This window comes from Mus musculus, chromosome 15, assembly GCF_000001635.26.
Source record: "Mus musculus strain C57BL/6J chromosome 15, GRCm38.p6 C57BL/6J".
Classification (NCBI taxonomy): Eukaryota; Metazoa; Chordata; class Mammalia; order Rodentia; family Muridae; genus Mus; species Mus musculus.
The window spans coordinates 84,277,256-84,300,167 of NC_000081.6; the positions used below are offsets into that span (position 1 = coordinate 84,277,256).

The 22,912-nt window shown below is 51.7% G+C and overlaps 1 protein-coding gene across 3 annotated transcripts in view; it reads left to right on the forward strand.

Moving 5' to 3' along the window:
• Positions 1 to 22,912, forward strand: part of Parvb (parvin, beta) — an 83,647-nt gene that overhangs the window by 45,213 nt on the left and 15,522 nt on the right. For all 3 annotated transcript variants that reach the window (NM_133167.3, XM_006520532.3, XM_030248364.1), the window contains 5 exons: positions 5,507 to 5,609; positions 13,132 to 13,272; positions 15,527 to 15,642; positions 18,302 to 18,360; positions 20,711 to 20,730. In NM_133167.3, the coding sequence (NP_573395.1) occupies positions 5,507 to 5,609; positions 13,132 to 13,272; positions 15,527 to 15,642; positions 18,302 to 18,360; positions 20,711 to 20,730 (439 nt within the window). The remainder of the gene's footprint in view (positions 1 to 5,506; positions 5,610 to 13,131; positions 13,273 to 15,526; positions 15,643 to 18,301; positions 18,361 to 20,710; positions 20,731 to 22,912) is intronic.

Here is a 22,912-nt window from a genome sequence, read left to right on the forward strand (position 1 = left end):
TTTAGTGCCCAGGGTCATCATATGCGTGCCAGTGTTTCAGGACATTGTCTGTGCTGCAGACCAGTGACCCAACTTCTAGAGGTTCTCTGTGAGGATCCCCCGTGGGGATACACTGTGAGGGGGCTGTTCAGGAGCAGGTTTTGTGTTTTGTCCCTTGCCATTTCCTACAGCTGGTGGTGGCACCCAGGACTCGGCTCCATGGCCGAACCATATGCCTGTCCCTACCCCCAATGTATTTTAAAACTTAAACCTGTCTGGTATGTTGGCCTGAGCAGGTCAGAGGATGATCTAGCTGGCAATCTTGCCTTGCTGGACACTCAGATCTCATTGTGGCGTCTGTCCTTCACAGACTCTCCCAGTCTTTGGGGCCAGGGCTGAGGTTCTGAGGAAGCCTGGCTGACCTTGTTTCTCCCCTTCCCGGTGTCTGCCCTCTCCAACTTCCCTCTGGTGTCTTAGTGGCCTTTTCTGTCGCCCACTACTTTACGATACATCTTTGCAGTGCTGCGGGCTGCCCTCTGCCTTTTGTCTGAAGTCCCTGGCCCTGGCTGGGCAGGCACTGGAATGAGGTTGACTATTAAAAACTATTTTGAGCATCTGTCGTGCTTATTGGGCTATTAAGGGGCGAAGGTCCAATCCCAACTCAGGGGAAAGTGGAGTGCCTCAAACCACGGCCATTCATTATCTGATGATGGGCACAGAGAGGGACCAGGTCTGGTGGGGAGCTGCACATTGGCCAGTTGGGCATCACTTTAGAAGTGGACCTGTATTCTGCGGTCCCAGGAGCCTCCAAGACCCTGGTGTCCTTTGCTGGGGTTTCTTCCTGTGGCCATTTACTCTAGTGTCTGCTGGAATCGACTAGATTCCCTGTTGGTGGACAGTGTATTGGAGCTCACAGCTGAGATACTTCACGTTCACTGGTCTGTTAAAAGTGTCCTGCACTTTTCTGCCAGGGAGAGGCCTCTGTGCTCAGTGTCTGATGCGGAGTGCCGTTTGGACCTTGTCTCCAGGGTCTGGCACAGAGCTCTGAAACTCTCAAAGTTATCCGAGCGTGAGATCTCCTCTACAGCACGCACACTCTTGGCCACACCTGGGTCACAGTTAATGAGGGCATTTGGATAGCCCCCAGTTAGCTTCCAATGCAGGAGGATCCTAAGGGGACCCACCCATGCATGGTCAAGGGCTCCACACTGTTGATCTCTGGGAGGGTGGTTCTTTTTTTCTGATGACCAGTGACTGAGCTTGTAACCTGGGTACTCGACTTTGGGCAGTGAGTGTCACAGCGCTCTGACTACAGACCCCTGAGGTCAGAGAATTGCTGTTGGGGTGATGCATCCTGGAGCTGGAAAGGAAAACTCAGTACAACCACACCGCCCTTAAATGAAGCAAACTGGCCAGAAGCATCTAGATGCCTCATGCTGGGGTGAGTCTCCTTCCAAAACCAGATTTCACATCTCACTCTTCAGTTACTGGGCAAGGCTTACCCTTGTCCTGACACTGTTTTCTCCCCTTTGGGTCCGGGTCCTGTGGAGGGGCTCTGCCCTGCTCAGGTCTCACAGACTCCCACCCCCTTCACTAAGGCGCATCTCCATCCCCTTGGGGACAACACAGCCAGGTCTCTGTTTGGAAGTGATTAAACCGTAACTGTCACGGCCCTGGGGAAGACAGACTGCAGGCCCGATTATAATTCAGAGGGAACTAAGGGGAAAGTAATTTTTTATTCTGGTTAGAGCAAGCTCACAGAGCTGGCCATGATGGAGTGCCGTGTAAGGATGTAATTAATATATGTCCTCCTTATTCGCCCGCAGGACTCGGAGCTCGCCGATGAGCGCGTCCCTAAAAATAATGGCTGATGCTATCTTTAAAAGCTCTTTTGTAAAATGAAAGATTAAGGAGGATGGCCGGGAGCAGAATGATGAGGTGATGGGTGGTGTCCCCAAGTCAGCTCCACCTCTTCAGGGTTGGCGGTGACCTGAGAGCCTGGCCCGTTGTGTAGACTTTTTTTTTTTTCCTTTGAGCTTTTGGCCTTCTGTTCTTGCTTAGAGCAGGTCAGAGATCTAGCTTTAGGGATTTTTTGTTGTTGTTGTTCGTTTTGTTTTTCTTCTCTAAGTTTTGGATTCTCATAGAGGAAGCATTCTCTCGAGATTTCCTAGCAGGACCGAAGAAGGAAGCATCCGGAAGCAAAGTCCTATAGAAAGGTCTAAGCCCTTTCTAGATGTGAATTTCCCCAGGCCGTTCTTTGGTTTGTTTGAGACCTTGAGTCTGCTCTTGTTGTAGCCACTGGGGACAAGTGCCGAGCCCAGCAGCTCACTCATCAACTCACACAGTGTACCTGGGAGAAAGGCATGACGTGGGCCAAGTGAATATGCAATGTAATCAGGTGGCAAGGAGGTTTCTCCAAGCCTCACGCCCTTCTGCCATTCCCTGCAGAGAAGTCAGGGAGGTAGCATTTAAGCAGACCTGGTCAGGACCGAGGCAAATACCATAGCCAACTGCCCAACAGCAGGTGCAAAGGTCCTGTGGCATACATGCTTGGCATGTTCTAGTGATTACTGCGATGGGTAGAGTGACAAGAGCCTCGAGCATGCCGGGGAGTGACCAGAGACACGGTGGTAGATGTCCAACGTGTGTACCTTCCACATCTGCACCCTTCTCAGCCTAACACCCATGACGGGTAACTGCCCTTGTGGGCAGGGACTGTACTACGTCACTCTTCATCCTTACTGCCCAGCGTGGCACCTGGTGTGGACACTCATTCATGTTTTATCCTCAGGGGAGACCCTGGCAATGAAGGCTCAGCAGCGTTCGCAGCTGGAGGTGGGGCAACAAATCAAGCACATGCTACCCCGCCCCCGCCATCTTGGCAACAGGCTGAGAAGATTCATCCTTCCCCGACGTCTGAGGGTTTCTGTTGCTGTGACGGACACCATGACCAACAGCGTCTTTGGAGAGGAAAGGCTTACAGCTTGTAGTCATTATCTAGGAAAGTCAGGGCAGGGACTCAAAGCAGGAACCTGGAGGCAGGAGCTGATGCAGAGGCTGTGGAGGGGTGCTGCACCCTGACTTGTTCAGCTCGATTTCCAGGGCTACCTGCCCAGGCGTGGCATTATTCATAATGGGCGGGGCCCTTCCATGTCAATCACCAATCAAGTAAACATACCACAGGCTGGTTTACAGGCCAAATCTAGTGGAACCATTTTCTCTCTTGCGGTTCCTCTTCCAGGCGACTCTGGCTCTGTAAGTTGATGTAAGTCCAGCCACCACAGTAACCACGGCGACCTCATCACACCATCATTTTTTTTCATTCCTTGTGAAGTTGAGATCTTACCGTTTTTGTGACTTGGAAATCCTTGCTGTGGTTTGCAGCCCCCAGTGTGAGAACAAACCTTAGACCCTTGAGCATGAGGACAAGCAGGCATCCAGGATGTGACCCTTTGCAACCTGTTTTCTCCAGCCAGGCCTGGCATCCTGGCTTTCATCGCCCACTGGCCAGAGAGCACAAGCCAGACTGGAGCCCAGTCAGCCAGAGAGCTGGAGAGGGCTCTGACTCTGTCTCCCTGCCCCTTGTGCTTGGACACTGGGGCTTCAAGGGTGGCCCTTTACCCCAGACACGGGTGAGTCATAGGCTCGGCACTCCCTGTGAGTGTCGGTCTGGGCCAGTCTTCTGTGGTCACTTGGAAGCTAGTCAGGACTTGATGGGTCAGGACTTTGTGACGAGATTTTTCAGGTCACTGCTTCGGGGAGTCATGAGACACTGCTTTTGGATTTTGTGCACTTTGATTCTTCTGAGAGTGGTCACAGATCTCCCCCGCTCAGGGGCTAAGGGGTCCGATTAGGTAGCTTAGTTCATTTTGCTGGCAAGGAAAAGCCACAATCTGAGTCACAGCGGCACCCTGGGCAGGCATCTGCTGTATATTCTGGGTGTTGACAGTGAATGGGTAGCATCCTTGGGAAGCCCCTGTCCAAGAGACACTCGACAGTACAGGTGTCTTGCTTCCACAGCATGACTCCCAATGCACGGAGTGGAAAAACCTCTTAAGAAAAGCCTTCTGGTGGTGGGTCTGGAAAGATGGAACCAGACACTTTGACCAGTGTTCACAGCAGTGTGATGGACAGAAAGTGACAGGACCCCCCAATGGTCCGGCGGTGGGGAAGACAAATAAGATATACCTACGTTTGTGTCATGCGGTGGTAAAGCATCCTGGCAGAAGTTGGGGGAAGGTAGGGTTTACAGTGGAGATGGGTTTCAAACACTGTGCTAATGGAGCAGCCAGGCGCGAGGGAGGAGTTGCATACTGTGTAATCTCATTGACTACAAGAGAGAGAGGGGAGCAGAGCTGTGGGGGGACAGGCCTGAACTCTCTACAGGGACAGGAGACAAAGTGGATTGGGGCGACCATCGCACAGCTCTTGGGATCTGAGGGGTGCAACAGGTTGATTTGACATTGACCAAATAGTCTACAGGGTGCGTTGAGCAGAAGCCATGCTGGGACTTCTTTTATGAGCCTGGAACCCTGGCTGGACTCAGGGCTGCTAAAGAGCAGGCTAGGAGGGGACAAGAGGGGGGGTAATGGCTCATGGTCCCCTTTTCTCTCTTTCCCCAGCACTTACTCATTTAGTGCCTGTAAATGGAATATCTGTAATATAAATATTAGCGGTTAATGAATCTGGCAGGTGTATTTCTTTACCTCATAGTATTCCCCAATAATCACGCAGAAAATCCAATATTTATTTAAAACTGCACCTCAATAGCTGAGCAGTTAAATGGTGTGATCGAAACTTATATGCTAATCTGGCTATTTCCTAGATCCATCCCATGATACTTGCATATCATTATTGATCTGGCTCTTTGGGCTTCAGGTGTGTTTCCATGATCTTTCTCCAGACCTTTTCCTTATGGCTTCAAATCCTCCATCCTAGCTGATCTGACTCTTCCTCTCTTCCTCTCTCCTTCCTCTAATTGATGGACATCCCACCCTATTCTTAACTCTGCCCACCCACTGGGGTGATCAGCATTTATTGACAAGGCAGAGGATAAAAGATAAGGATTGTTTACACAAACTTGAGACAGGAGATGTTTGGTGTAAGCATTACAATGCTACGAAATGGGATCTGAGAGCAGAGAAATCAGCATTTGAATAACCCAAGGGTCAACTCAACCCAGTGTACAAGAATATGGCGCCTCCAAGCGCCCACTGCTCGAAGGTGCACCTGCGAGTTCTTCCGCTAGGAGATAGGTGTCATCCTCTCTACCCATGCTCTCTGCAGGTTCCCAGCCTACCCGGGTTCTGCCAGGCTCTGCTGGGGGCTGTTAGGAAGTCCTAGCTTCATGTATGGATCTAGTTCTCCACTCTTACCTTGGCCACGGACCAAGAGACACCTGTTGTCTTCCGTGGTCACCAGGCAGGTGTCTGGTAGCCCCTGTGCGTTTGGGCCGCTGCCCACCCGAGCCTGCTCTGACCCTGGCTTTATTTAGCAACTCTGTGACAATGCCTCTCACCTGCCCCAGGTACTTCTGGACTGGATCAACGATGTGCTGGCAGAGGAGCGCATCATTGTGAAGCAGCTGGAGGAGGACCTGTACGATGGCCAGGTGCTCCAGAAACTTCTGGGTGAGTGCCAGGACCCCGCCATGTAGCACCATCCTTCCTGCCCTGGGGCTCTTGGGAACAGACCCAGAGCTTGGCGTACACCTCCTGCTGGCCCCATCTGGGGTTTCATTGCTGTCCGTATCCATGGTTTCTTTGCTGGCCAGTGCATACCCAGCCTTGGGGCTGCAGCAGGTCATCTCGGATGCTCATGCAGTCATGGACCAAAGAAACAGCGTTCAGTGAGGATTCAGGCCCCTTATCTCATCTCTCAGGCCACCCGTGTTTCATCTAGTTATAAACACTGTTAGGATGGGGTGGGAGAGAGGGTTGATCTCCAACAAACCCATCTGAGAGGACATGTCCTTGTCCTGATTCAGAACATGTCATTGTCCTCATTCGTGCTTCCAGGCTTTATTGTCCCCCCAAGTTCTGGCTAAGGATGATTGAGTGTGTTCTCCAGAGAGATGGGTGGAAGGAAAGATGGTCAGGTGGACAGCCTCTCCATCAAATGATCCTGAGCCTCCCTGAACACTGGCTTCTAGGTCAGTGAGTCACGAAGCAGACATCGATCTACCCCGCCCTTCTGGAGCTGCAGTCTGTCTGAGCAGACAGTGACAGATGCTGTGGGTCTCAAGGGTAGTTAAAGGCCATACAGGTGCCATATGGCTAAAGTGGGTGGCCTTACAAAGCACTGGGGTCTGAGCCTCAGGGGGAAATGAGGGAAGAGTGGCTAGGAGAATGGAGAACAGAGTCGGTGGTGAGGGGTGGCAATGTTCACGATGCCTTACCCTGGGGCAGTGATTCATGCCTGTCATCCTACACCTGGGATGCTGAGGCAGGAGGATTGCTAGTTTAAGGCTAGCCTAGCCTACATATCAAAAGCCCCCCTCTCTCTCTCAAAAACAAAAACACCCACAATGGATGACAGTCTCAGGACCAGCTCTGATGGTGGCTGGCCCTGTTGTGAGCATGTCTTGTAGGCTATGCTGTCACCTCTGGCCACCTCGTTGCCAGAGGGAGGTGGTGAGGTATTGGCTCTCTGGCTTCCGAAGGCTTTTCTCTCAGCTGTTTGTCAGGTGCCTTGGGCACAAGTCGTGTTCGTTCAGGTCCTGTTTTTCCTTACCTTAGCAACCCAAGGGCGGGACCAGGGACTCAGCATCTCCAAATGCCTTTTTATCCAGGGCATTTTGCCCTGTTCTTTTCTGACTTCTTCCAACACCCCACCCCCACCCCCTTTTCTCTTCTGCCTCTTGGCTTGGGCATCTTGACCACTCTTCTAATTTTCTTTTTTTAAGCGTTTATTTGTTTTGATTTTATGTCATGAATGTTTTGCCTGCACGAGTGTCTACCACTTGCATGCAGTGTCTGTGGAGGCCACAAGAGGGCAACAGATCCCCTAGAACTGGAGTTTATGGCCGGTTGTGGGCTGTCTTGTGGATGCAGGGAATTAAACCCAGATCTCCTGAAAGGCAGCCAGTGCTCTTAACCACTGAGTCACCACTCCAGCCCTGAGGTGCTTTCCTTAGTGTTACCAAATACGCCTTTGTGCCAGGACTGGTGCAGAGTCCATCACTTTACATTGCCTAAAGTGCTAGGTTATCGGTGGTGATGGGGAAGGTCATGTCCTTAGACAAGGTGATGGCTGGCAAAAGAGGTGCTGAACATCTGGGTGGCCATGGTAACCCATCCGAGAAGCTTACGGTCCAGCAGAGTTCCTTGTACAACCTCAGAGGCAGAGGGTCTGTGGCCAGGCAAGCAGGATCCAGAGGCTGAGGCAGTTTTGTGAGCAGGGAAGGAGATTGGATCTAGAATTTGGCTGGGCTGGTAGACAAAGGGTTTCCTTCCAGTCTGTCACAAGAGCCACTAGGGGTTTGAACAAAGCCATACTATGACCTGTGTTTACAAAGGTCACTTAGGCTTTTGGGTGCAGAGTGGGTAGGATGGAGGGTTTGGGGTTGGAGCTGGGTGAGTGGTGTTAGCCGAGCCCCAGGCTTCAGAAATGGCCAGAGTGGAATACAGAGGTAGACTCAGGAATGGAGTGTGGAGGCCAGAGATATGGACGGGGCAGCTAGTGAATGGTGGGTGAGGATTTGGGTTGAGTCTAACTGTGTGGAGCCTGTTGCTGGGGCAGGAGTGCTCCCACCGGGGAGCAGCCACCTAGAGCTGGCATTTAGCACCATGGGACTAACCGTTCCCTGGAGTGGGGTTTCAAACTCCTCAGTGGGCTGAATACCAAATAGTCAAGAGTGAATGTGGATGTTTGGTTAAGAATACCAGACCTTAAATAAGGTTCTGTGGCTTAAAAATGAAGCTGATGAGATGCTGGAAGGGTGCTTGCCCTAAGCTGATGGCCTTTGATGCCTGAGACCTACGTGGAGCAAGCGGGGAACTGACTTCTGAAAGCTGTCCTTTGGCTTTTACATGCATGCTGTGGCACACATGCCTACAAAACACAGGCTCTCCCACACCTAATTAATTAGTTAATTTGGGGTGGGAGGTTGAGACAGGGTTTCTCTATGTAGCTCTGGCTGTCCTGGTACTTGCTCTCTACACCAGACTAGCCTCGAACTCAAAGATCCGCCTGCCTCTGCCTCCCAAGTGGTGGGATTAAAAGCGTGTGCCACCACTGCCCAGTTAATAATTTGATTTAAAGAATACGGCTGGACCATGAGGATGGTTTTGTAGACACCTAGGTTTTATCACGAAAACGTCAGAGCTCGGCTTTGCTCTACAGGCACTGGTGTGCTGGATACTGTGGTACACTCAGGCTTGGCTCTGTCTGCTGCCAGCTGCTTACCATATGTTCAGACGGAGCATCTGAGATGACTGACCCCCAGCTGAGGCTAAGGCTGCACACTGAGCTCTGAATGGTGTGCCACAAGGTCACAGTGGATGGGGCGGCTACCCTGGGTGGCCCACCTGCCTCCTTTCCAGGGCTTGGAGTGTGGCACCAACTTAACTTTTTTCTGACCCTTGGACATGGTGATTGGGATGGTGATGGCAAGGCATGCGTGTGCGTGCGTGTGTGTGTGTGTGTGTGTGTGAGTGAAGGTCAGAGGTCAGTGTCAGATATCTTCCTCAGTTGCTCTCCACCTTCTTTCTCGAGGCACAGTCTCTCACTGACCCTGAAGTTCACCAGTTAGGCAAGATTAACTGACCAGTGAGCTCTAGGGAGCCTCCTGTCTCCACCTCCGCAGGCACCCCCATCTGTGCCAAGATTACAGACAGGCATTGCCACACCCAGACTTTCCTCCTGGAGCTGAGTTCAGGTATTTTTGAGCCACCTGACTTGGGTGCTGGAATCTGAACTTGGTCCTCATGACTGAACAGCAAGCACTCTCAACCTCTGACCCCCATCCCCATCCCCACCCCACCCCCGCCAACTCACATGGCAATGCCTTTTCATTGGAGCAATCCTCCAGTTGGTGCTGCATCTCAGCATCACAGGGCATGCTCTGTCTTTGTGTCTCTACTACTGGCCATGGTTGAGCATCAACAGCATTGATGTGTCCCTGGTCCATCTTTGAGAGCAGGTGTTGGTCACCTCTTGGGCACATCTTTTTTGGTTCCGTCTTCTGCTTGCCTGGCAGATACAGTACTGGCCTGAAGCTGAAGGGGCTGTGAATCCCACCCTGTTGCTTCTCCGGGCCCTGTAAAGTGAGGCTCGAGGCTTGCCCAGGCTCTGCTGTCCTTGTATTGTGAAGTGGTTGTTATTCCCTCTCATTTGAATATCTCCAGTCGGTACTTGAAAGAAGCAGCTTGCAAGCCTCTTATGTCAAGTGGGCTGGACAGAGAAAAGGACAATGGGAAGAGTATTCAGGGCTGAAGAGGACATCGGTGCATCTTTGCACGGTTGTGTGGGCAGCACTGTTTCTGACAGGATGCAGTGATAACTCACAGGGCCCCCGGAGACCAGAGATTCCAGAAGTGACCTTGATGTAAGTGGTGGCGTCTTGGGCTTTCTGAAAGCAGAGCTAGATCAAATAAAGTGGTGCTGGCCGAGCAGCAGGGCCACAAGGCTGATTTCAGTGGTGGAGCCAGGCCTGGTCAGGATGAGGGGGTAGCCAGCAAAGAAGTCCAGTGAGATCAGCCTGTGGGAAGGGACCCCGAGGAGTGTCACATGGGAGGAGGAGGAGGAAGAGGAGGAAATATTCCTTAGTTATTTGAATTATATATTTTTTTGCATGGGTGTGTACATGTGAGTGTGGGCATGTGGGTATCATGGTGCACGTGTGGAGGACAACCTCAGGTGCCATTTCTCCTTCCTCCTTGGCTGTGTGACACTCATCAAGGGTGAGCCGCTAGGATACCAAGAGGAGCCCCTATTCTTGAGAAGGAATGCTGGAAGCAACAATTCCTGTGGCAGGCCAGGCATTAGGGTTTTACCTCAAGGCCGTAGGCTGGGTGGGATGTCTCTGTAGAATGCTGAGGGGCTCCGGGGCCAGCTGGTACTCACTGGGACATCTTTAGTCCTTTCGAGTTACGCTATCGCCCTCGGTTGCATGCTGTGCTCGAGCGTCACCTTAACCTTTCACTGTCTCTTCTGGGTTGGAAGATGAGGCCGTGGCACATCTACCGCCCCAACCACATCATTATGTGATTGATAGGCAGAGAACTCTCTCTGCCCTGTCTTGTGGAGTTACGGCATCATGGACACCTAGGGCAAGACAATGGGGATGCAAGACCGGCTTTTAGGGCTAGGTCATATCCTCTAATCCCACGTTCGTATATTGACACCAGTGCTGGCTACTTTTTAATGTCAGCTTGACACTGGGTCGAATCATCTGAGCAGAGGTGCTTCTGTAAGATTGGACTGTAGGCAAACCTACAGCGCAGTGGTTCTCAACCTGTACCTTGTGACCCCCAGCAGCAAACTTCTAGCTCCAAAAAATATTTACATTGTGATTCATAACAATGGCAAAAATCACAGCTGTGAGGTAGCCATGAAAGTAATTTTATGGTTGGGGGGTGGGAGTCACAGAATAAAAAGGGTAGCAACATGAGAGAGGTTGAGACCCCCTGCTTTAGGACATCTTCTTAATTAGTAAGTAAGGTCTCCAGGGTCTTGCCCTGTTTGAATTCCGGCCCTGAGGGAGGACTATGATTGGGATGAGTAACGAATAAACCTTCTCCTCTCAAGCTGCTTTTGGGCTTTACCACAACAATAATAGCCTCAACTAAGGCAACATCCAAACCCTCAGACCTTAGAATGTGGCTGCATTTAGAGACATGCCTTTAATCCCAGCACTCGGGAGGCAGAGGCAGGCGGATCTCTGAGTTCGAGGCCAGCCTGGTCTACAGAGTGAGTTCCAGGACAGCCAGGGCTACACAGAGAAACCCTGTCTCAAAAAACCAAAAAAAAAAAAAAAAAAAAAAAGAAAGAAAGAAAATCTCTTAGCGCTGCTTCCCTGCACTCACAGGCTCCCTTCTCCCCGTCTCTAACATTTCCACACAGTAAGAAGTTTGATTGGAGATTTGCTGAGTTTGTGACTATGTCATTTCTAAGAGCAAGCAGGAAGAACTCTGGTGAGAATTGTCACATTCACTTCGGAATTCAATTACCTGGACGAGACCCAGCCGCCTTCAATTTCCTTTGGGAATGGGGGAGGCAGCAGGTGAGAGCAGGCAGCCAAGATGCAGCAGCCAGCGCTCCTGAGGCTCCTGCTCTGAGCAAGGAGCCCTGTTCCCTCCTAGTCTTTAATTCTAAGATGTGATGTTTCCTGACAGGTCTCCTCTGCCAACCAGCAAAGGCCCAGACCCAGGGTGACTGGAGGCAATTTCCTAGAATGTGATTACCGCATCCTTAGTCGAGGATGCACGCCTGCCATCAGCCCCATTGTCGCTGAGACTGTGAACCCCATGGAGGTCACACAAAGCTCTGTTCAACTCATGTTAACCGGGCCCAGGACTTCAGTGTCTTTGTCCCCGAATTCTGGCTCCTGCAGTTAGCAGGGTCAGCTCTTCTGCTGTCTGCAGGATGCAGCGGGCGGTGGTGGTGCTCGCTTTTAATCCCAGCACTCAGGAGGCAGAAGCAGGCGGATTTCTGAGTTCCAGCCCAGCCTGGTCTACAGAGTGAGTTCCAGGACAGCCAGGGCTATACAGAGAAACCCTGTCTCGAAAAACAAAACAAAACAAAACAAAACAAAGCAAAGCAAAGCAAAGCAAAGCAAAGCAAAGCAAAGCAAAGCAAAGCAAAACAAAACAAAACAAAACAAAACAAAACAAAACAAAATGAAAATCTGCAGTGTGGGACCTCACTGGGACACCCCACCTCCCCAGCCTCAGGATCTGCCCTCTGCAGCCAACCCAGTAACTTCCTCTTTTGCATCCCTCACTGCACCTTTGACTTTGGTTTTAAAATTATTATCAGTAGTAGTGTTATTGTATGGTGTATTAAGGGAGTGTGTGTGTATACCTGTAGAGGTCAGATGACAACCTTTTGAGACAAGGTTTCACTGTGGAACCCTGACACACCCAGAGTTTGACCTTAAACTCACAGAAATCTACTTGCCTAAATTGTTTTGTTTTGTTGTTTTGAGAATTCTATATATATGAGTACTATCTTCCTTTTTAAAAGATTTATTTATTTTTCATTTATATGAGTACACTGTCACTGTCTTAAGACACACACTAGAAGAGGGCATCTGATCCCGGTACAGATGGTTGTGAGCCACCATGTGGTTGCTGGGAATTGAACTCAGGACCATCTGGAAGAGCAGTCGGTGCTCTTAACCGCTGAGCCATCTCTCCAGCCCCCACATGAGTTCTATCTTAACATCATTTCTACCTTTCCAACTCTTCCCATGTCCCCCAGTCCCTCTCGAGTTCATGACTGCTTCTTTATTATTTTTATCCCCGCTCCCGGTCTCTGTCTGTCTGTCTGTCTGTCTGTCTCTCTGTGTACAACCTAATGAGTCCATTTCCTGCTGTTTGTGTGTGTGTGTGTGTGTGTGTGTGTGCACATGTAGGGCTGACCACTCGGTACTGAATAATCAGGTAGGGGGAATCCTCCTTCCTGGAGGAGACTGGTATTCCTTCTCTCAGCAGCCCATGGTTCTTCATCTAGGGGTGGGTGGGGCTTTGAGATGTCTCCGTCTGTGTTGGCATGTCACCTGGCGTTGTCATCGTTGGGTCATGAGGCTGAGGTTTCCCGGGCCCAGCTTTTCAGGCACACCTAGAATGTTCTAGCTAGCAGCAGGCCAGAGGACAACTTTTGAGTCATCTCCCTCCTTCCACTGTGGTTTCTGGTGCCTGGCTGTCACCACGCTTGGTCCCCATATACATCTTGAAGGTTTCTTTCCCACTTCTTGCACATAGGCTGTTCCCAGCCTCCATCCTTATCGTCCCCTTTCAATTGCAGCGTAACTTTCTCCCAGTAGAAATGGTCTCTCAAGTCAGCTTCCTGGCTCAGCGTAGCACCACTGGCCCACGAGTGGGCTAAGAGGCTGGATTCCTAGTGCCTCTGCTCCAGCCAGGGTACAGGTGGCTCCAGTCCCTCCTGCTCTGACACTCTGCTTAGTGACACGTGTCCTTGTCTCCACAGAAAAGCTGGCGCACTGCAAGCTGAATGTGGCAGAGGTGACGCAGTCCGAGATCGGGCAGAAGCAGAAGTTGCAGACGGTTCTGGAAGCCGTGCAAGACCTGCTTCGGCCCCATGGCTGGCCGCTGCGTTGGAATGTGGACTGTGAGTGGCCTCTGCCTGGGGGTTGTCACTGTGGCCGTTGTGTCCCAGGTGGCCTGGTGGTTAAGAACCAATGCATCCTCTTGACCTATTCTACCAGAGCCCAGGTGGCAGAAGAGAGGTCTGGGAAAGCTTGGGTGGGGAGCACCCAGTTAAGGGCACAAACACACACCAGTGCTCAGTGCTCCCCACCCACCCCCACCTTCAGAGGCACAGCTCTAGGAGTTGTTTGTTTTGTGTGGGTCTGAGTGCACATGCGTGGAAGGTCAGAGGTCAACCTCAGACAGCATTCCCCAAGAAGCTTGCCCCTTGTTTGTTTTGGGTCAGGCTCTCTCACTGAGACCTGTAGCTTACCAGTGCGGCTGCCCAGCGAGCTTAGGATCCTTCCACTGCCGACTCTCCAGTGCTGGGATTATTAGGCTGTGGCATCACAGTTGGCTCGTTTTAACCCCAACATGAGTCCTCGTGCTTGTGTGGCAGGCATTTTAGGAACCTGAGTCGTCTTCCCAGGACTTGTTTTGGAGAGTCTCATGTAGCCCAGGCTAGCCTTGGACTCAATATGTAGCCAAGGCTGACCTTGAATTCTCGATTCTCCTGTTTCCACCTTCTGGAGGCTGAGATTGCATGTCTAATCCAAGGAATTCTTGTTGGGACTTGCCACCAGACACCCAGTACATACAGTTGTACAAAGCGAACCTATCTGGCCCATTGTGGGTGGCCCACGGAGGCAGATGCCCAGGGACCCATGATAGCTCAGGAATGTTACTTGCCAGCTGGCTTGAGGGGGCTGTGTCACCACAGAGGGAGCAGGAAGGGATGAGTTGACTAAAAAAGCCGATGGCTTCTGTCCCATGTTCCTACCTCCTCTGGTTCTTTGCAAGGCAGGTGTGATGTGGTCTGGTGCCCGAGACTGCTCTTCAGGGCTAGGGCTCTGTGGCCTGCATAGAGAACCCAGATCTTGGCTGTGGAGATGGGGCTGGTTCTGTCCTTGATTTCTTGGCATAACTTTAGATCGACCCATCCTTTCTCCCCAGGTGCTGGGCCTATGGGTAGGAGATGTCCCACCAACTGCAAAGATTTGCTCCAACTCAGACTGAAACTTTACATTCAGAGAGCATCAGGGCAGGCAGCCAGGACTGACTGCAGCCTAGAGCAGTCCCTATCCTTGTCACCCATCCCCATGGGGACAGCCGATTGCCTAGGAGCAGAAGTCAGAAGTTAGCCCAGTGCCAATGATAATGGCATGTGTTATTATGGTGGATATGTGGCTGTGACAGGCCCTTTTCTCTGCAACCTGCAATTCCCCTCTTTAAAAGACAGTGCTCTTAAAAGTGGCTACCAGGGCCCTGCATGGTATCATACACTTTTAATCCTGGCCCTCAGGAGGCTGAGGCAGGTGAATCACTGTGAGTTTTTAGGCCAGCTGGTATTGGCCTGCCAGGGCTATACAGTGAGACCCTGCCTTAAAACAAACAAACAGACCAAAACATAAAACCATGGTTGTCAAGTTGCCTTGGAGCAACAGGAAAAGAATAGAGAGAGGTCAGGCATCAGCAAGCAGAAGGCCCCTGGGACCTTAGCATCCCTGTCTATCTGAGGTCTCTTTGTCCTTCCCTAGAGATCTTCTTAAGAGATACCCTTGAGGGCTGGCAAAATGGCTCAGCAGGTAAGAGCACTGACTGCTCTTCCAAAGGTCCTGATTCAAATCCCAGCAACCACATGGTGGCTCATAACCACCCGTAATGAGATCTGACATCCTCTTCTGGTGCGCCTGAAGACAGCTACAGTGTACTTATGTATAATAATAAATAAATCTTTGGGCTGGAGCGAGCAGGGACTGAGCGAGTGGGGTTGACTGGAGTGAGTAGAGGTCCTAAAATTCAATCCCCAACAACCACATGAAGGCTCACAACCATCTGTACAACTACAGTGTACTCATATACATTAAGTAAGTAAGTAAGTAAATAAATAAATAAATAAATCTTGAGGGGCTTAGAGAGGTGGCTCAGCGGTTAAGAGCACTGACTGCTCTTCCAAAGGTCCTGAGTTCAAATCCCAGCAACCACATGGTGGCTCACAGCCATCTGTAATGGGATCTGACGTTCCCTTAAGTGAGTCTGAAGACAGTGACAGTGTACTCATATACATAAAGTAAATAAACCTTTAAGAAGAAGACATACCCTTGAGATGGGTCCCTTGCTCGCTACCCCGTCTGACCTGAGGCCTCTGTTTGCTACCCCCCCCCCCCCCCCCGCAGCTATCCATGGGAAGAACCTAGTGGCCATTCTGCATCTCCTCGTCTCCCTGGCCATGCACTTCAGGGCCCCCATTCACCTTCCTGAGCATGTCACCGTGCAGGTGGTGGTCGTTCGGGTGAGTACGCAGGGCCATTGTCTCTCTGTCCATCTCTGCTGGCGAGGCAAGCCGACGTTTTCTTCTTGTAGTTTTCCAGCCTTTTTTTTTTCCCGCCCCCCTGCATCCCAAGAGCCTACCTTTTATTTTTCCCTCTTGATAAAATGCATATCTCACCCTGGTGCTTCAAGAAATGATTGGAGCAGGGACAATGGCGTTGATTTTGAGAGCGGCACACGGGCGTTGAGGTTTAATTTCCCAGATTTCTGGAGAGAGCGTTCATTTCTTCCCAAAGCCACCGAGTCGGAATTCAATCCCCTTGAACGTGCTTATTACTCACTGGAGGAGGCTGTGACCGGCAGAATGAAATAGACGCCCAAATTAAAGGCTCTCCACATTTGCTCCGTATTATAAGCCATCATCCTCCATTATTTCTTTTTTTAGGTTCATTTCTCTTGATTTACTCAGAGAAGGGAGCCAGGACCTGGGGTCCTGCTAACGGGGGAGTGGGGGACAGGCATGGATCTGCTGTGAGGACTGTCTTGTGTTTTAGTGTTCAAGCACACAGGTGCTGGCCGGGTTTGGTTCCTGTGCACAATTTTACCAGGAACCACGTATTAAGCACCTACTGGGTGCCAGACATTTGCCTGAACTGCTGGGGACCCTGGGTGAGGATAACCAGTTTTGGCCTGGAAGAGACACCTTATCTGCCAAAGGGCTGAGGTCACACTTGGGACCTGTATGTCGGTGTTTATGTGTCTGGAGACATTCAGCTACACTCTGTTCTCTGGATTTTTAACTTATCTGTTTTGTGGTCTGTGGTCCACTGGGACCTGGCTGAGCCTGTGTTTTCTGAAGCCATTCCGACCTCTCTACTGCCCTGGGAGCTTAGTGGTACCCTGCCGGGAAAGCCCCGTGTCTGACATTAAGCGGAAGGTCACCTGCCATTTCTCCCTGCTTCCTTCCCCATCAGGATATTTGTGGTCAGCGAGAGTGACGCAAACTCAGGGGGACCATTCCTGCGGCCCTAGACTTGGCTGCTGGCTCCTAGGCAGCGGGCCGGGAAAGTCTTCCCAAGGACACATGGGAAAACGGTTCCTAAACCTACCTACGTCAGTCCAGGCCTCAAGAGTACTGAGCGGGCTCACCATCTGGGTATTTTCTTTCAGTCTTGCACACTGGTCCAAGACAAGCTGGGGGTTTTTTGGAAAATCTGACTGCCCTTGCAAGCCCCCTCCAGCTTGCTGCGCCTTGACTGGGATTCCGGGGTTGTCTGCATTGAGTCCAAAGGAAAAGAAACTGGGCAAGGAGATTCAACTGGATGGCAGCCTCTCAGCCTCCCAGTGTCTACTGCCTCTCCTGAGGTCCTCCAGACTGTCTGTGTGCTCGCTCGCTCGTTCGCTCGCTCGGGTGGCCCACCAACTTATTTGAAATGAGGCCATGCGAGGCTGGAAGGCATGAGATCCAAGCCTTGCTTACCCCCCCACCCCCACCCCAAGCCTTGCTTAGCCCCCCCCCGCCCCCCCCCCCAGCAATGGAAGGATTTCTCATGGCTGCGGTGATCGGCCTACAGACTCGGAGTGATGTTGCTAACCTTTCAATTATCCGGTTCCCAGTTTACCAAAGCCCGGCAACCAACAGGCACCTCATTCATGCCTATGCAAATAAGCGAACCCAATACCCAGAGTCTTCCTTGGCAGGCTCTGTTGAGTGCCAGTCAGAATGAGACTGGGATGAGCCATATGACGTCCCCAGTTGCATTTACTTGTTCACCAGGACCAGTCTACAAGATCCCTAGAGCCAGCTCAGGGAAGGGTGAGAGGGCTGCCTGGATAGGACTCAGGTTCCTGTCCCTCAGGAGCTTCAAGCAGGGACCTGCGGTTATGGCTACTTTGGCTGGCCTCTGGGAACTTCCAGTGTATGCGGGCTGCTATCTGCCATCATCTCTGCTGTCCTACCACTGCCCCGTGTGCCTGCCAGAGTTGCCGGGATGAAGGACCACTACTAACTGGAGCTTCCAATGGCGGGTGGATTTCTCCTCCCAGCACTTCCGGACTTTAGGAAAGCAGCTCTCTTTACCCTGTTCTGTTTCTGCCAAGGCTGGCTGTGTTCAGTGTCCATGTTCGTGCACTGCCACGGCCCTCTCTGTTTCTACTTTTTCCTTTTGGGGTATCCCACTCACCCCAGCTGCAGAGCTCACCACTATGTGGCCATTCTTAACTAGTATTGGAAGCCGAGAAGGAAAAGCAGGTTCCAACATCCTGGGTAGACATGTTTGGGGGATCCCGTTTGAGCAAGTGCCCACATGTTCTTTCTCTGGAGTCCTGTCCCCCCACCCCCACCCCACATGACTCATGAACTACCCATCTCTCCTGCCTCAACCGCAGAATATGGTCTCTAGTTGGTGTTTCTTGCCTGGAATGTTTCTCCCAAGCTTTGCTTAGTGACCATATCCCAGGGTACCACGGAGAACAATGTGAGGGTAGTCCCTCGTGTCGTCTGGAGTATACCCGTCCAGGCGTGAAGTGTGCACTGGGGCACATGGTTCTCCCTTTCTAGGCTGGCGTCCTGCCCAGGGTCACCATGAAGGGATTTCCCATGAGATCAGTGTTTGTCCTCTGTGTTGCCCCTGCTCCGTGGTCTGTCTGTCTTGATGATTTGTTTGCTTTGGGGTTTTCAGAAGCGAGAAGGCTTGCTGCACTCCAGCCACATCTCAGAGGAGCTGACCACGACCACAGAGTAAGTGGATGGCAGCCGCTCCTCAGGGTTCTGTACCTCAGGGACCCATGCCTCATGCAAGGCCTCAGGCCCAAGGCCCTGGCTTCAGCCCGGGACACTAGCCTGGGGGAGCCTGTGTTCATTCCTCCATACTCTTTAGTCTTAGTGTGTGCTTTTTTTGTGGAGTGACTTGCCTGCCTTCTTTCTCCACACAGTCCCTCTTGGGCTTCCCATGTCCGTCTCTCACCTCAAAGAGAGTCTCTCATTCCTTATTTTAGGAGGTGAACTGAAGGGATGGGTTAGTCAGTGAAGTGCTCACTGTGTGAGCATGAGGGACCCGATACTCAGCACCTATGTTAAACACGCGCGCGCGCACACACACACACACACACACACTCACACACACACAATTCAGGGACAGGGTTATGTATCTATAACTCCATCATGGGGGTGGCAGAGACGGGTGGATCTCTGAAGCCCATTGGTTAGTCTTTCTACCCAAATCAGTGTGTCTCAGGTTCAGTGAGAGACCCTGCCTCAAAAATACAACTCACACACACACACACATACAACACACACATACAACACGCACACACACACACACACACACACCATATACATTATACACAATTAAAAAAAAATTAAAGGAATGTCAGGGTGCCAGGTGTGTTAGCTCAGGATAGCCACCGAGACTCACGCTCACACTGGCCAGTCAAGTCCTGCTTGTTTTCTAGTTTTCCTCTCCCCTTGTCTATCAACAGTTGCTCTCTTAGAGGGAGCTACCATGTGATCAGTCAGAACTGTCCTAAGGTGGACACTGTTGAGTCCTCTGGTCTCTTTGAGCAAGCCATACTTTTCAAAAGCCTAGAGAAACTTGATCCTAATAGCCAACCAGATAGTGTACCATGTGTGAGGGCCCACGGTACCCCAGGATGGACCGGAGGAACTCGACACCTCTGATCCTTCTGAAGAAACCGGTTTCAGTGTTTAAAACATGGACGGTGTCAGCTAGCTCACCAATTCTGTTCACAGAGACGCTAAGACTGACTGTGTATTCAGTATGGCCTTTCCACAGCTGACTGGAACAGAATCCATCAGGCATGGAGAGTGGGCTGACAGATAAGCTGAAGACATGGCAGTGTGCTCTGGGATGTGTGTGTGTTCTGTTCCATGTAGTTCCCAGGGGAAGGCAGATAGTTGGGGAGGGGGTTGGGATTGGGGGTGTTGGGAGGAACGACAGGCTGGTGTGTGTTGTGACAGCACCGTGGGCCTATGGCTGCAGAAGGGCAAGTTCAAGGAACAGGGGGTGGGGTAAGGACTTGGTGGGGGCTTGGTGGTCTGTCTCGTGAGACATCACCCCTAAGTTCATTTCCTTTCCTCACAAGCCCGCACTCAGCTATGAATGGGCTCAGCCAGGCAGTTCTTGCTGTGCCTGGTCCTGTGATATGTACATCTGAGGGCTTGCTGGCGTCTGACGGACCAAGGTAGCCTCTCTTATATATTACTAAGGCCAGATGCCAGCCCCCAAGGCAGCCTCTGGAACACAGCGTCTGTGGCCTTGAGGAGACATTTTCCCAGATTTCACCTTAATGGTGTTGGTGTCCTGTTTATCACAGCTGATCCTTCGGTCCCAGCTGACCAGAGTCACGGATTACTTTAAAAATATTGCATAAATAGCCCCATAGAGTATTTGAAGGCCTCTTAAAAATCCCCTCTGAAACTTCACCAGCCAGGTTCTTCCAGCCTGTTTTCCAAGTTCTCACAAATGCTCATTTATCGTTAAGCATTCAAATGGCTTTTCAAGCCGGAAGTTCCAGACTCCTTCCACATTAGCCCTCTATCTCAGTGGTTCTCAACCACACTAATGCCGAGACCCTTTAATACAGTTCCTCATGTTGTAGTGACCCCCCCAACCATAAAACTATTTTTCGTTGCTACTTCAAGATTGTAATTTTGCTACTATCATGAATCATAATATAAATGTCAGATGCAGGATATCTGATATGTGATCCTGGGGAAACGGTCATTTAATCCCCTAAAAGGATCTCAGCCCACAGGTTGAGCAACGCTGCTCTATCTGCTGGGCGTGGCTGCCAGAATCAACAGGCTCCCAGTTCCCACGATGCAAATGATGTCCTCTCTAAATGATACACCAGGGTGGTCACTGTGTTGGGAATGAGGGTAGTTTGCTGTCACTCTTGTGCTGATTAGTCGCCTGCACGTGTCCCTCACTTTTGTTAGGCTAGAGCAGGGTGTGTGTATGTGTATCCATTCCTATTGGGGGGTGGGGGGAAGGGGGCTGAGTGCTAGGGTCTGGTTGGCTCTGAGACTTGGTCTAAGTGTCCATCTGACCCTTTCTTCTTGTTCACAGGATCATGATGGGCCGGTTTGGTAAGTACCCTGGTTTGGGGTGGGACAAGGTGAGATCCCTGGGTATGCACCATCCAACACAGAAAGCTCTGCGGTTCTCAAGGTCATGCGTGTGATCTTGTGAACTTGGGCAGGAGGAGTGAGCTTGTAGGGACAGAGGGGCCAGCCTGGAGAACATCTCTAGCTTACCTGCAGGGGAGGGAGTGGGAGGGGAGAAAAGAAGGTAATTACTCTCTCACCTGACCCTGTCCCCTGGGCAAGAGAGGACAGACAAAGAGATCAAAAACCTACAGCTTTGTTTAAATTCTCAGAGGTGATTCTGGCTCCCTGCGCGGGCTGGGAGGGAGGCTGATGTGGGCAGAAGTTTAAAACAGAAGGAAGTGGAGAAGGCTGAGGAAAAATGGAAGCCAGATAGAAGCTCCCAGCTCATTTCCAGATACATGTCTGACCCTGGGGAATCCTTGGGGGCGGGGCCAGTGCCACCTCCAAAACCCAATGCCCTTCTCTGACCTGGAGGTTGTAAAGAAGGGCTGAAGGATGAGCATGCAGCATGCTGAAGGATGAGCATGCAGCATGCTGAAGGATGAGCATGCAGCATGCAGCACGCAGCAGTTCTGACAGTCAGGAAGGTCTTGAGTTTGAGAGAAAGCTGTGGCCATGTAGCCCCTGAGCCCTTCTGATGGACAGGTGTTATGCTTGCTGGGAAAGTTCCCAGGGGAAGTGGGGTGGCAAGCATGGGTCATGTGGGACCCCTGCTTGGGGTCCAGGTGCAGGCTAGTTTAGAGATATGTATAGTTTAGAGGCTCTGAACCCCTGGGGATCGCAGAGGCGGGAGGATGACGAATGGGGACCTGAGAGTGTGGCGTGGTAACTTATGAGTTTGGGTTGGCTCTGTTTCAGGTTCAGAGGATTTGAAAAGAGTTGGCTTGGCTGGGGGCGTGGGGAGAGGGAGGCAATCCTGGGCTCGGTTGGTATCTTGGGAGCCCTGACAGCTGGGAAGGACACCTGGTCAGGTACACAGGGTGTGTCTCCCAAGGGGAGAGCCAGGTGCACCAGAACTCAGTCACGGTGCTGGGGACATCTGAGGCCACAAGAAACCTCCTCTGAGGCTGTACTCACTTCACTTCTTGCAGGCTCTGGCGTAAGATGAAACAGGCTATTAGCTAGTGACAGGCAATTAGTTCCGCCCCCGCCTCGCACTTCTGCTGACGCAAGGAGGTCTCCTGGTTACGCGGCTGACAGCCTTGGTTTTGGTGCAGTGAGCCCCTGGGCTCCCAGGCATCCTCTTGGGGGAGCAGCAGATGGCTATCCCAGGATTTCTGGTCACTTCTGACCTCACTGCCCCGCCAGGGTCTGGTCACACTGGTTCCCACCCAGCATCTACTTTCTGGCTTCAGCACAAGCTTTGCTGAGGAAGGTCAAAGCATCCCTTGTCACGTCTGTTTCCTGTCCACAGTCCAGGATGCTCCAGACATCACATCCCCTGTGGCCTTGATCTCTCACCTCCTGAGTGTCCAGGTCTAACCCTGCCCCCCCTCCACCCCCACTTCCACTACTCTCGGCCTAAGACACCCTCCTGCTAAATTACCCAGGGTTCCCTCCTGCATTGGCTCAACTGTCACTCACCAGGGATCCCCAGTCACAAACCAGCATGCACCCGCCCTACTACCCTCTGGTTGTCTTCGTTATGTCTAGAACCATCTGACAAACCTGGAGCCAGCCCTGCTCCCAGGAGCCTCAGGGTTTGTGTGTGTGCTCCCCTTGACCCGGAACACTGGTGCAAGTGCTATGCTTGTAGGCACACCCATGCCTTTTCCTTTGTTCAGGGATCTCCAAGTATCCTGGAGGCAGCCGCTCACCCCAAGCCTGTATGATCTCAGCAGCCCTCCCTGCACCACTGTCAGGCGTGAGGAGGTTCCAAGACCTGAGCAGGCTGAGTCTCCTAGGCTGAGTCTTGCTTGAACCCGTTCCCTCAGCCTCCTTGGCCTTCGAGTGCTGTGCAAAGGTGGAGCGTCTCCTCTCTGGTCACTCTTCCCTAAGGCCAGCAGGTTGAGGGGTGGGTACCCAGCCTCTTCCCACCAGCGTCTTGTCCTGCCTGAAGTATAAGCTGGTTTTTCTCTCCCTGGAAACCAGTCTCCTGGGAGCTGGGAGGTTAGAGCCTGATCTCCATAGCAACGCCTTTGCCAGTTGCCTTTTCTCTAGC